Source organism: Oncorhynchus keta, chromosome 19, assembly GCF_023373465.1.
Source record: "Oncorhynchus keta strain PuntledgeMale-10-30-2019 chromosome 19, Oket_V2, whole genome shotgun sequence".
Classification (NCBI taxonomy): Eukaryota; Metazoa; Chordata; class Actinopteri; order Salmoniformes; family Salmonidae; genus Oncorhynchus; species Oncorhynchus keta.
Window position 1 is genome coordinate 33,163,679 of NC_068439.1, and position 14,851 is coordinate 33,178,529.

The window sequence follows — 14,851 nt, forward strand, 5'->3', positions numbered from 1 at the left end:
CTCTACAATAAGAGTCTGCCATGTCACCTTCAGAGTTGGATTCATTCCTATGATTCATCAGTTACAGCATGTGATTCTGAAATGATGCCTACTAGTGACAGGTCTGTCAGTCTGGCTGGACTGCTTTTCCTCTGGCAGCTGTGGGAACTTGATTTTTAACAATGTTAGGCGCAGGGCAAACAAAATGCCATGAATTCTATAGTCCCTGGGGGATCAAGTGTATTTCTCTCTCAGTCTGCATAATGAAACAGATTTTTGTGCACTAAGCAGCCATTGGCTGTAATGATGAAAAGATACAAACGTGATAATATTTCATGTTTTGGTCAGCCTGACGAAGGTTGTATGATGAAAATATTTGTACAATAAAGTGAAATTTGCATTGATATTACATGTATGAATTTCCCCTGTATCCTAGCAGCCTTATTAGGATCAATGCCATTTAAATTCCATTCAATTCAGGAAGTATACTAATATTTCAATTCCAATTATCTTCTATGATTTTCAATGAGGAACATTTTGAATTGGAGTTTGGTTCACTTGTTGAATTGACTTGAGTTTAAACGGAATTCACCCCAACTCTGTAATCCAGTTGACTTCCACACAAACTGCATATTGGCAAAATTGATGATACTGTACACACCAAGAGCACAAAACATTAGGAATGCCTTCTAATATTGAGTTGCAACCCCTTTTGCCCTCAGAACAGCCTCAATTCGTTAGGGCTTGCACTCTACAAGGTGTCGAAAGTGTTCCACAGGAATGCTGGCTGGTGGAACATTCTTGATACACACTGGAAACTGTTGAGCATGAAAAACCCAGCAGTGTTGCAGTTGTTGACACTCAAACCAGTGTGCCTCCCATACACCGTTCAAAGGCACTTACATATTTTGTCTTGCCCATTCACCCTCTGAATGGTACACATACACAATCCATGTCTCAATTGTCTCAAGGCTTAAAAATCATTGTTTAACTTGTCTCCTCCCCTTCATCTATACTGATTGAAGTGGATTTAACAAATTACATCAACAAAGGATCATAGCTTTCACATGGATTCAACTGGTCAGTCTATGTCATGGAAAGTGCAGATGTTCCTAATGTTTTATACGCTCAGTGTACATCCACAATTAATTCAATGTGATGCGTAGCAACTCCTTTATATATTTTAACCTGACTTCCCTTACTCTGATGCCATAGAGAAAGGTAGAAGGTAACCAGTCAGTCAGGACCTCTTTAGATTTTCAAACCAGTATTGCTACTGGCAGGCCTTGTTAGCAGCCAATTAAAATTCATATAAAATTAAATCTGACATTTTCCATGGCAATAAGTATTCTCTCTCTCCCCATCTTTACTTCCGGTCCTGTGTATATTTCTGTCACACAGCGAGCCCTCAACCCTTGCACCTCTTCTGGTTTTGTCTGGATCTATTTAATAAAACCTAAATCATCTTGATGGAGAGAGATATAGAGCTCTTCCAAGACTTCGATCCACAAGGTGGCCTGATTGGTGTCAAACGTTTGTCACAGCCCTAGCTACTAATCATGGTCTTCAGTTAAGTGTAATCAGATGTGTTGGTTAGAAATTATGGCCCGGGGAGCCATAATGCTCACTACATTTTACTACAAAACATGCACAGGTGGTAGGGGTTGATTTGGAATTGGCTGCTCAACTAACCTCCCGCAGCCTCTGTGGCAGGCCTGAAGGGCTCGCCAGCAGCTCTCTTCCAGGTGGGTCTCTGTGAGGAGGATGGGGGTACCAGCAGCCCCTCCACGTGGCGTCCAATGGTCTCCTCAGCGGCCGCTGTGGTCTTGAGCACATCACTCAGCACCTGGCGGAGGCTCTCGTTGGCCTTACGCAGCAGATTCCTGAGGAAAGAAGAGAAGAAAAGTTGGTGGGACAAAATATTATGGTCTTTCATTCACTTGAAACAAATGTTTTGGATACGGGTGAGGTTGGCAAGATGCATATCGCACAAGTGCTTTGGTTGTGGTCCTTTGTCATCGTCACTACATAAATCTGTTTTTGAATGAACTCTTTGTTTGTGTCGTAATATTGTTCTTTAAGAGCTCCTGTTGAACTAACCCACTTATATAAAAATATTACATTGTCATATTCAGTATAGAACACAGCTTATACTTAGACATTTTAGGATAGGTTGGGTCCAATAAAATGTGCAGAGGTAAAATCATGACGTGCACTGGAGTTAAATACATTTTCTACAATATAAATGAAATAGAAACTTGAAACATTTATATCGTTCTATAGTCAAACCTCTCAGTAGTGATGACCTGATGATCTGGACAGGAAGAGCCATCCCCTCCAACTTGTGACGAAACGATTCCACTAACTGCCATCTTCCTCCTGACCTCTTCATCTTCCTCTCCTTCTTCCTCATCTCCTCTCTTCTTCAGCAGACGGACCGGCAGGAGGGAGAAGAACGACAACAGCCCTGTCATCATCACCCGTTTACAGACAAGCACACACTTTCACACTGTGTTGACGATCCCTGGAAACATGCGATAGTGACGGCTAGGCAAGCTAAAGGCATGACCATTATAAGGATGGTGGATTCAAATCAGATGAGTCCCAGTGTGCCCCAGTACAGACACACTCACAAACACATTTACTTCCATGGAAGCGAGGGAAAGACTAGTATCTGTGCTGTTATGGCAACAAGTGCACCTGAGACAATGGGCTGATGCAGGAAGTAGAGTGGCTCCCTCTCTTGGTGAGGGAACAGAAATGCTGCTAATTCAGATATACAATCGAGAGATGTTGTCATTTAGGAATGGACGTGAACATTGTGTATACTGGTTGAGGCTGTTGAGGTTTCTGCCATAATCTTTTAACCTTTGAGCAATTTGACATTTAAATGAAATTAAAAACGGTTATAGAGTAGGTACTCTTCATGTCATAATAAGTTAGGCTATAATGCAAAGAGTCCCAACTGAACATCAGTAAATGCAGTCAATAGATTAAAGGGATTGCATGAATTGCAGGTATAACATTAATAACGAAACACATCAAGGGGCCAAAAAGGTTGAGTGACCGCCATCATGGATGTTCCAGGGGCTGATTGTATAAACATAGCCTGAAGACATTTCAATTCACACCACTGAGTGAGTCTCCATTCATCAAACACTGCATAACATAATGGATTCCGAACGCAATTCACTTCCATTCACACCCCGAGGGGCAAGTCTCCATTCATCATCACTGAAAAACTGTATTATTATAATGGGTTCTGAACAACTCTGATAGGCTGAGGCGGAAAGTAGTAGAGGTGCAACTGAACTGTAAAATAAATATGACCTTTTCTTTCTGTGAGCCTCTGCTTTTCATTTGTGATTTTGCCCTTTCCTTCTTTCCACTTTGTTTTCTCTCGTTCTCTCCATCGGAGGAATATCCCATCTGCAATCAATAAGCAAGTAGCTTTAATTTATTCAATGATCAAAAAGATAACATTCACGACAACTTAGAATCGTTGTTCGCCGCTTCATATTGTCTTTGAATCAAAACGTTAGAACATTTGTGATGTAGTGGCTTAAACATTAGCTGGTCGCTTAGCTCACCCCTAGTATCAGTTTGTCAAATAACTGGTGAACTTATTTATACATGCAATCTCTTCAATGCAATGAAAAATGCTCACACACACTCAAACAAAGGGAGAAAGTTGCCTGAATGCAATCAAACTCTAGCTATGAACAACCCCAAAAAATACAATCAGGTAAATTGCAGTTAAATAACTTCTTTGCCAAGTTGTCCTCAACATTACAAGATTAGTCTTGAGTGCGTGTGAGGACGCTCGTCACATCACGAACATCGTACCCGGCATCCAATGTCATCATGCAGGTAATGACTAATCATGCAATAAATGTTTTGAGAAAAGCCTGCCGGAGCAAGGGGGTCTGTGTGTTTGTGTGTGTGTGTTGCACACCTTAAGTGTGGTCAGGTCTTCCCACAATCATCTTTCAAAATACATTAATATTTAGTTCAGCATCAATGTCTCAATGATGTAAAACACAGGGCTTGAATGACAGCTCAAGTACTCAGGTACTCACATCATACCATGATGGTGCTTCAATTCCATCCCACACATCACTTATGAGGACATGGAAAAATTATATCAGGGAAAGTAGGCAAGCACTGTTACATTGAGGCTTGCTAGACCCTTTAGCAATGCCAAAAATCAAAACGAAAAGTTACTATGGCATGGACATGATGTAAAAGGCTATGGCTTAGGCAAAAAAATAAAATTGATAAAAAGGGCTAGAAGGAGAAGGGGAACAACTAGAGTAAGGACAGTGTTGTCCTTCAAAAGGCCCCTAGAGGGTTTGTACAAAGCAAACCACACCACGTGAGGTATAATAATATCCCTCAGGTGATCAAGTGGTTGAACCCACTAAGTGCTTCTCAATATGAAGAGCAATGGGATAGAAGAGACAATACCTGGCAGGTGGATGAAAATCATTGTCAAACTCCTCAATTAACACATAACTACATTCAGCTTCTACTCAGGGTGGTTGCATTTGGTCTTTTAGATTGCATGCTTTGTTGAGCTTAAGACCTATTCAAAGTACCAGTGACTCCCTCAATACGGAACTGGTCAGATGATGCGGATGCTACGCTACAGGGCTGTTTTGCTAGCACAGACTGGAATATGTTCCAAGATTCATCCAATGGCATTGAAAAATATACCACCTCAGTCATCGGCGACGTCCCCACAGTGAATGTACGTACATATCTCAACCAGAAGCCATGGATAACAGGCTACATCCACATTGAGCTCAAGGCTAGAGCTGCTGCTTTCAAGGAGCGGGACACTAATCCGGACGCTTATAAGAAATCCCGCTACGCCTTCAGACCAACCATCAAACAGGAAAAGCGTGAATACAGGATTAAGATTGAATCCTACTACACCGACTGACGCTCGTCAGACGTGGCAGGGTTTGAAAACTATTACGGACTATAAAGGGAAACCCAGCCGAGAGCTGCCCAGTGACGTGAGCCTACCAGACGAGCTAAATGTATTTTATACTCGCTTCGACGCAAGCAACACTAAAGAATGCATGAGAGTTCCAGCTGTTCCGGAGGACTGTGTGATAACGCGCTAGGTAGCCGATGTGAACAAGACCTTTAAACAGGTCAACATTGACAAAGCCGCGGTGCCAGACGGATTACCAGGACATGTACTCAAAGCACGCGCGGGACAACTGGCAAGTGTCTTCACTAACATTTTCAACCTCTCCCTGTCTCGAGTCTATAATACCAACATGTTTCAAGCAGGCCACCATAGTCCCTGTGCCCAAGGAAGAGAAGGTAACCTGCCTAAATGATTACCGCCACATAGCACTCATGTTGGTAGCCATGAAGTGTTTTGAAAGGCTGGTCATGGCTCACAACAGCATCATCCCGGATACCCTAGACCCAATCCAATTCGCATACCACCCCAACAGATCCACAGATTACGCAATATCAAATCGCACTCCACATTGCCCTTTCCCACCTGGACAAAAGGAACACCTGTGAGAATGCTGTTCATTGACTACAGCTCAGCGTTCAACACTATAGTGCCCACAAATGTCATCACAAAGCTAAGGACCATGGGTCTAAACACTTCCCTCTGCAACTGGATCCTGGACTTCCTGACGGGCCGTCCCGAGGTGGTATGGGTAGGCAACAACACGTCTGCCACGCTGATCATCAACACTGGGGACCCTCAGGGATGTGTGCTTAGTCCCCTCCTGTACTCCCTGTTCACCCACGACTGCGTAGCAAAACACGACTCCAATACCATCATTAAGTTTGCTGATGACGGGGGGCGCTGGTGAGCAGCAACATGTGAAGATGCTTTTTCTTGGTGCTCCGATCCAGGGGCAACAATTTACTATTAATACTTGACCAAGACAGTGTTAATTTTGTAACATTTAATTTGGAATCGAACCCAATTTACTAATCTGTACTTTTTCCCTGAAATGTTTTGCCTTTTAATCGTAAAAACTTGAGACAACAACGGCTACGGGCCACAAAGGAGCAGGCCTCTGCTGAAGCCTCGGGATCACCTGACAAGGACTCTGATCCCCCCCCGACCTAGCCATGGTAATGGCGGCTATCATTAAACAGACTGTGCTGGCTAAGGTGGAGTCACGATCCACTGACCTATCCATACAAATAGCTATTATTGCCACCGAGATCAACAAAGATTGACTCCGTTAACGAAGACTTGGCGAGACAAGACACCCGTCTGAATAGCCTGGAAGATGGTTCAAATGTTTACTCCGACAAAGTGGTGACACTGGAAGAGCAAGTCAACCGGCTATCAACAGATGTCATCAAACTCCCTTCCAAGGTTGAGGACCTCGAGTACAGACAGCGCCGGGGGAACGGTTGCATTTTCAGCTTGAGGGACTCTAGACCATAGGCGGAATGCGGACAACCCAGTCCATAGCTAAACTGCTACAGGAAATCCTATGCCTTGATTACGCCCCCACTCTTAACCATGCGCACTGAAGCATATAATCCGCACCGAAGAATCGGGAGCCTCCCATAGTAGTTAAATCCCACTACCTTTAGGAGAAGGAGGATGTCTTCCGTAAGGCAGCGCGAGCGGCTCCCATCACCCACGACGGCCAGAATATTAGCATTTACCCAGACTACATGGCGACAGTCATGAAGAAGAGGTCAGCCTTAAACGAGGTGAGGGGGTTCCTACACCGCTGTCTAGACACCAAGTACGGCATTCTTTACCAGCTGTACTGAAGATCACTACTCCCTGCCGCAAGCAGAAGACATTCCTAGACCCAACCAAGGACAAAGAATACATTGTCTCGCACCTACATCCACAGGAGGACAGACGACATAAACCTAAGGCTAGCCAGTCTCTTTCTATGCCTGAATAGGATACCATTTTTTTTACACTACTACTGGTCAGCAAATAAATCTAAATGTGTTTATTGGGTTTCTACATTTGAAAACAAGGATGGCCCAACTTGGGCTATCATGGAGTTACAGTCTCCGGTCTCACACCTGTGCTCCCTAATGCCCATGAACCTTGGCACCCATGTTTTAAACCCCATTGTTAAGTACTCCCTTAAAATCTGGTCCCAATTCCATAGTCACTTTAGCCTTAAACAAGCAAGCGGTGTCTCTCCATTAACATCTAATAATCTCTTCCCAACAGAGTGACACGGCATTCCAGTTCTGGCATAGGAACGGTCTGGTGTTTTTTTTGTGACCTATTTGTTGATAACACATTCATCTCATTCGATACTCTGAGGGTTGACCATAACATTCCCAATACCCACTTTTTTTTAGATACCTGCGAACTCGCAGCTTTGCTCCAAAACAATTCCCTTAATTTCCACTCGAGCCAACTAAGTGTCCAGTCGAGTGGTGCTTAGATCTTAACCCTTATCTGAAGGGCACAATCTCCAGATTATATGACATAATACAGAACATTAATCCACCTTCCTTTGCAAATACAAAATCTGCATGGGAGCAAGACATAGGTGGCTAGCTACCCAATGATATATGGCAACAAAGTGTATCTACACTAGAAGTCGCCCGATTATGATTTTTCAACGCCGATACCGATTATTGGAGGACCAAAAAAGGCGATACTGATTAAATCTGCCAATTTTGTATTTATTCATTTGTAATAATGACAATTACAACAATACTGAATGAACACTTATTTTAACTTAATATAATACATAAATAAAATCAATTTAGCCTCAAGTAAATAATGAAACATGTTCAATTTGGTTTAAATAATGCAAAAACAAAGTGTTGGAGAAGAAAGTAAAAGTGCGCTATGTGCTGTGTTCAGTTCCTTGCTCAGAACATATGAAAGCTGGTGGTTCCTTTTAACATGAGTCTTCAATATTCCCAGGTAAGAAGTTTAAGGTTGTAGTTATTATAGGAATTATAGGACTATTTCCCTCTATACCATTTGTATTTCATTAACCTTTGACTATTGGATGTTATTATAGGCACTTTAGTATTGCCAATGTAACAGTATAGCTTCCGTCCCTCTCCTCGCTCCTCCCTGGGCTCGAACCAGCAACACAACGACAACAGCCACCATCGAAGCAGCGTTACCCATGCAGAGCAAGGGGAACAACTACTAGAAGGCTCAGAGCGAGTGACGTTTGAAACTCTATTAGCGCGCGCTAACTAGCTAGCCATTTCACTTCGGTTACACCAGCCTCATCTCGGGAGTTGATAGGCTTGATGTCATAAACTGCGCAATGCTTGACGCACAACGAAGAGCTGCTGGCAAAACGCAAAGAAAGTGCTGTTTGAATGAATGTTTACGTGACTGCTTCTGCCTACCAACACTCAGTCAGATACTTACATACTAGTATGCTTGTATGCTCAGTCAGATTATATGCAACGCAGGACACGCTAGATAATATCTAGTAATATAATCTACCATGTGTAGTTAACTAGTGATTATGATTGATTGTTTTTTATAAGATAAGTTTAATGCTAGCTTGCAACTTAGCTTGGCTTACTGCATTCGCGTAACAGGCAGTCTCCTTGTGGAGTGCAACGAGAGAGAGGCAGGTCGTTATTGTGTTGGACTAGTTAACTGTAAGGTTGCAAGATTGGATTCCCCGAGCTGACAAGGTGAAAATCTGTCGTTCTGCCCCTGAACAAGGCAGTTAACCCACCATTCCTAGGCAGTCATACTGGTACCACCTGTACATAGCCTCGTTATTTTATTGTGCTACTTTTTATTATTTGAGTTTAGTTTATTTGTTAAATATTTTGTTAACTGGCGCATGTGACAATTAAAGTTTAACTTGACGTACTAAGCCAGTGCAACCTTACACCTAATGCCAACCTAGATGTCGTAACCCCAAATACTAAGCAAAGTCTGGTATCAACTGCCTCCATCCAAGACATTCTGCTGTGGAAATCAAACTCACTCATGAAAGCGCAATCTGGAAAGCCCCATTGCTAACCTGCTCAGATCCAGGACCTCCGTGCCAAAGCTTCCCTTCAATCCTACGGAGCTCCGCAGTCCTCTCTTCCAGCTCTCTCTCCAGCCTCTCTTTATCCTCCACGAACGTCCTCTGCACCGCCTCCGGAGAGATCCCCTTGGCGAGTGAGCTCCTGGGGGTCTGCGGCTCCTCTTCCTCCTCAGATTGGGTCTGCATGGCCGAGGTTGTCTCGCGGGCGCTCTTGGAGATTCGGGCCAATCTCTCTGCTGGGCAAACTCCACTGACATCTGAACTATGACCTAGGAGAGATGCGTATGAGGAATCATAGTGGAATGCTTTAGTGAAAGAAAAAGATTCAATAAAAAGTAGATTTTCAACTAAATTTGAAAGGCAATTCAATCTAGATAGTACTTAAAGCACTACTACCCACAAATAAATGCTAAAAGAGCATATTTGTAACAAAAAACTTTTGGTGCAGCTTAAATGGTATGCTTGGTACATACGTACTTATGACTACTGTGTGTGTGTGTGTTATTTTTAGATGCTCACAGGATTCACTGTGCCCTAGGATACAGTTAGTGCTTTAAACATAAAGGCTACTCATTAAATGAATGGCCAAATGTCTGCACTCTCCAAATTCTCCAAGATTTGTTTCCATGCTTGTTAGTCGTTTAAGTCATTCTACAAGAAGAAAATTGTATTGGTTTATACTCTTCAAAGTACAGTAGGACCTTGTTCAGAAAACTAAAATATTTGTCATCATGAAATCGACTTAAACTATGTAGAAAATCTGAATTGCATACCTACACATATTTAACCAGACACTCACTGTATGATTGAACTGTTGTTAGTACATGAAAGCAACATTTAAGTTTGTCTGTACCTTCAAGAACAATTTTTTGCGGGGTTTAATAATTGTCCCCGTTCAATATTGCCTGTTCGACAATCAACTTCTTACCTTAGCTATCTCTTCCTCCACCCTCTCCTGGTGTCTCCTCTCCTCCTCGCTGGGCCCTTCGATAGAGCGGACACCCCCGTTGATGCCCTCTGGATCCTGCTTCACCTGTGACCACACCTCCTCCCTCCCCTTCTCTCTCTTTTCCTGCTCCCTCTCTTCTCGGAGTCTGGTGAGCTCGGCACAGTGTTGCTCCTTCAGCGCGGCCACCTCCTGGAGGTACTTGTGGTAGAGCGCTCTCCTCAGCGCCTGCAGCTGCGCCGTCAGGCTCATAGACTTTGCCGGCCCGCGTAGCTCCGCACCCAGGCCCACCAACAACGCCTCCTCCTCCACCAGCTAGATGAGGTGGAGGAATGGACAGGGAAAAGGACAGGAAAAGGATGGACACAGACAAAAATCAATGCGCCGGAGAGAAACGTGTATGGAAAGAAAAATAGGAGAGAGAAACAGGGATTGAGCAAAAGCCAGATGAGAAAATAGAGGGAAAGATCCAGAGGCTTTTCAGAGTGTGCCCCCTCACTTTCCCCTTACGCCTCAGCCACCAGCTAGAGATGAATGCACCAATTCTACTTCCTATGCCTCCAAGGCTGATTGACACACACTGATAAATAGATGTCAGACATCCCATAGAGCAGAGTTTCAGTTCGGATAGAGCACCAGTATGTCCAGCTACAATAGTAAGTCTTTCCTTTTTCTCTCTTTCAGTCTTTCACTCAGTGACTCGTTATTGTGCTATAATGGCGCCTGGTGTTGGTTGCTCTCGTTGCTCCATCAATCTCCCTCCCCCTATTTTTCTCGTCCTTTCCCTCCACCTACTTGTGTTCCCCATCTTTCCTTCCCTCACCTGACACCTCTCCATTTCTCACCCTTTCTTTCTGTATTTTCTTTCTCCCTCAATCTCTCAGCTGCTCTCTTCTCATGCTTTCTCCTCGGATGTGCGGGACAGCGTCTCACGCTGCTAGACTGGAGAGCAAGGGAGGTAGAGGGAGAGAACAAGCGGGTGGTGCAGTGATAGTGAGCGGGAGGCTTGACTGAAATGAACCGGGTCACTCACGCAGATAGAATCATGCAGCCGTAGTCTGGCGTACCGTAGTACTATATTGCCAACACTAGCATCAGCGCTACGCTAACCATTTACATAACTGGCACCTCGACTCTGAAACTTCCCCTCAGATAAAAATCCATTTGAATGTGGCCTCTCACTGCAGCAACCACCCAGAGATCTGGGGCAGGTTTTAGCCAAAGGCTGCATTCTCCCCCATCCCCCTCCATCCATCTCTCCTCCTCATCCTTTGCTCGCAGTGACGGCTAATGGAGTGTCTTAATTCAAATCAGCATTTGGGCTCAGATCGAGGGGGAGGTGGTGTGTAATGGGGAAGATTTGGATAGTGAGTGTGCAAACCTTTAGTTCCTCTGCATCCTCTTCCTCTGTCTGCAAGCCAAGCTGGGCAGCACTGAACAGGCTGAAAGACAAGTCAGTTCAAAATGTAAGAAATTAGTAGTCTTAAAAGCAAGCACATTAAAAAAAAGACACCTTCACTTATGAAATGTAGCACCAATAGGTACCGATAACAACTTCACAATGTGGTCAAAGAAAGTTTGCTACAGCAGAATTCAATATAAAGGCCAAAGACAGTGAAAGGTAAAGGGTAAACAAACATCCGCTATAGTGAATAGCCTACTGGTGAATCTACTAGTATTATCTTTCAACATCTGACTTTTTTAAAGGATGGAATTCATGGTCTGATCCAAGTTCAGTTCATTTCCAACCACCCAGTGTATGAAATGTACAGGGAACTGCTCCACCCGGGGCGGCAGGGTAGCCTAATGGTTAGAGCGTTGGACTAGTAACCGAAAGGTTGCAAGTTCAAATCCCTGAGCTGACAAGGTACAAATCTGTCGTTCTGCCCCTGAACAACCCACTGTTCCTAGGCCGTCATTGAAAATAAGAATTTGTTCTTAACTGACTTGCCTAGTAAAATTAAAATATATATATATTTTTTTAAATTAAAATTCTCCTTTGGGATTAGCTAACTGGCACCATTCTATCAATCAATGTCATCATGGAGCATGTTCAGTGGGCTGCAATGTTTTAAAATTTGCAGATAGGAATGCAATGTATAAAACTGACACACGATTAGAAGTAATTTGAGGGTTATTCAGATAGAAATGTATCATGTAAAAAATAAATGCTTATCTGATTGTTCGGTCACCTTACCCTGCCCTAAATAAGCCTTCAGGCCTCAATGCCAAAAGGTTCCAAGTATTAATATAATTTAACAGCAGGGGGCAGTAGTAAATTGAATTATACCCATTAGATTAGAAACGGGTTGGGCAACTGGTGGCCCGCGGGCGAAATCCCCTCCCCGTGAAGGCCCTTGGATCAATAATTTTTTAGGATAGCAAATCAGTTGGGGTCTCAACTTACTGTTGCAAATTAGAATAGTAGAATACACAAGGCGCAATTTCAAAATTTGGTTGTGCATGTTGGTACGCAGACCAGAAAGCAACTGCTCCCCCTCATGATGAGTTTCGATTTTGTGGACACCCCCATCAAAGTTGCCCATCCCTGTATTAGAATATGGTTTATCATAGTGTAACCTAACAGCAGGCGTAGAGAGACGCTGGGAGCGGAGTCCACACTTCCGTTTTTCAGGAGAAATGGAAGTTAGGTTGAAAATACTGTATCCCCAAAAACCAGAAACATCTGCTTTCTGCCAACACCCCAAAGGGTGATCATAGTGAAAAAGGACTCTAGAGTAGATGGTAAGCAATACTGTACTCAAATAAAAACCAGTGGAAGTCAAAATATTCCAAATTAGCATGCGTCAACTTGCATGCCCAAAGCGTGGAGACTGAGAGCAGTCTATTTGTCCAGACTATTTACAGGGCAAATAACAAAATGTCATTTTCAAATTTTGGAGAATTATCCCTTCAATTTTCTATTGATATGAAAACACCTTGAGGAGGGCCAACTGGGGAGACAGATATTTATGCTCCTTGCCTAGATCTGTTGGGCAGAAGAACCCCTACTTTTTGGGGTTAGTGACTAACATGACTCTAGTCTAATGCTTTTAACCACCACCGTAAATATTTCATAAGCTGGGCTGTGCTGCTGGCATATAAGGTATCATTGCTTCACTACTCTTCCAATGTTTTACATAAGGATAAAAGGTTAACTCTAAGAAATTACATTTGCCACTGTCTGGAAGCGCAACTATTGGCTTTATCATACCCTCTAGGGGTTAATAAAATTGATTCAATGCAATTAAATTGCAACAGGATAAGTAAATGGATCTTAAATTTTCAATATAGCCAACATTATATAGGGATTATAGGAGGGAATTATATAGTAGAGGAGATCACTCCATAAAAATGTCAAAATCATTTGATTTTGAGTGAAATCCAAAGTTGTGCTATATATTCATTGGCTATGTCATAGCTAACTTGGAAAATATAAATATTGATACATTTCCCTTTGAAGATAATAGGCATCTAGATACACAGGCTCCGATACGATTCGGTGCAAGTCAGTTTGATTAGAGAACGAATCGATGCGATTCAGTTCGATGCAATACAATTCAATGCACTAACATTTGTTGCATAAACACATTCATTTCCATTCTAATATAAAATCTGCTGCTGATGGAACTCATGAGCTGGACCCAGCTGAGCGTACGTCTGTGGTCTGTAAATTATGTATGTCTATGGTGTATGTACTGGGGGAATGTTTTTGTCCCCCCACTTCGGTTCTGACATCCTCATCATCCTCTGATTAAATAAATGTGATAGAAATTGTAATCTACATAGTCACCAAAAGTATTTATTTATCATACTGCATACTCAAAGAAATGTTCAAATCTCACCTTTCTAGTAAAAATAGTTATACATTGCTGAGGTGTAGTCACTTGAGGACACAAGCTCAAGTACAAATAAGAAATATTTTATGATGCATTTCCAATTCAACAAAAATGTATGAATAAGGCTTGAAATGACTTGGATGCTTTCTAAATATAACACAATCAAATTATAAAATGACTAAGAATTCCTCTTTATAACTGTAAAATACAAGGTCTCTAGATCAAAACGTCTGCCCCCATCGCTGTGAATGTCTCACAGAGCTCTAGCTTGTTAGGAACTCTCCTTTCATCTCATAATTAAACTTGTCCGTTTATGACAAAAATAAAAGGGATTGTTTAAATTCTATGAATTATTTTAGATTAATGGCAATAAATCGATCTCTGAATGTACTACCCTGATGAAACCACTCTCTTCTGCTGCACTACAATGTAACAATTGCAGGCATATGCTTTGTTAGTGGCTGTGACTTAGGCTTCATCCAGGAGTTAGACAGTCGGAAGAGCAAATTAAATAGTAGTGGTTTCAGATTTCACATCATATGCTACACAGGCTCAGAAAATATACTCGTGTCCATGGGAACCAGATTGATTTAGAAGCAAAAATGACAGTTCGAACCAGTACCAGATGCACACAGCTCCACTAAAATGGAGACCTTACATCCAAGAGATTTCAACTTGTCATTTTTGTTGATTAACTGTTTGAGCTAGTAACGTATCAATATTTATATTTTACAAATGAACTATGACATAGCCAATGAATACATAGCACAACTCTGGATTTCACCATCCATATCAAAATTAAATGGTTTTGACAGTTTGGAAGCTATTACGGAGTGATCTTATCTTCTCCTCTCGCTTAGGCCATGAGCCTCGCAAAAGTGATTGCAGTCCTTGTTATGAAATCATCACCTTCACCCTGTATATCTAAAAATTACCATATACACTGAGTGTATGCTATTTCCATGACAGACTGACCAGGTGAATCCAGGTGAAAGCCATGATCCCTTACTGATGTCACTTGTTAAGTCCACTTCAATCATTGTAGATGACAGGGAGGACACCAGTTTAAGAAGGATTTTTAAGTCTTGAGA

At 42.5% G+C, this 14,851-nt stretch overlaps 1 protein-coding gene across 1 annotated transcript in view; it reads right to left on the reverse strand.

Moving 5' to 3' along the window:
- LOC118398090 (A-kinase anchor protein 9) overlaps positions 1-14,851 on the reverse strand; it is a 121,120-nt gene that overhangs the window by 49,152 nt on the left and 57,117 nt on the right. The window contains 6 exon segments of the mRNA XM_052470292.1: positions 1,672-1,862; positions 2,269-2,402; positions 8,967-9,208; positions 9,211-9,244; positions 9,904-10,236; positions 11,303-11,363. Coding sequence (XP_052326252.1) covers positions 1,672-1,862; positions 2,269-2,402; positions 8,967-9,208; positions 9,211-9,244; positions 9,904-10,236; positions 11,303-11,363 — 995 coding nt within the window.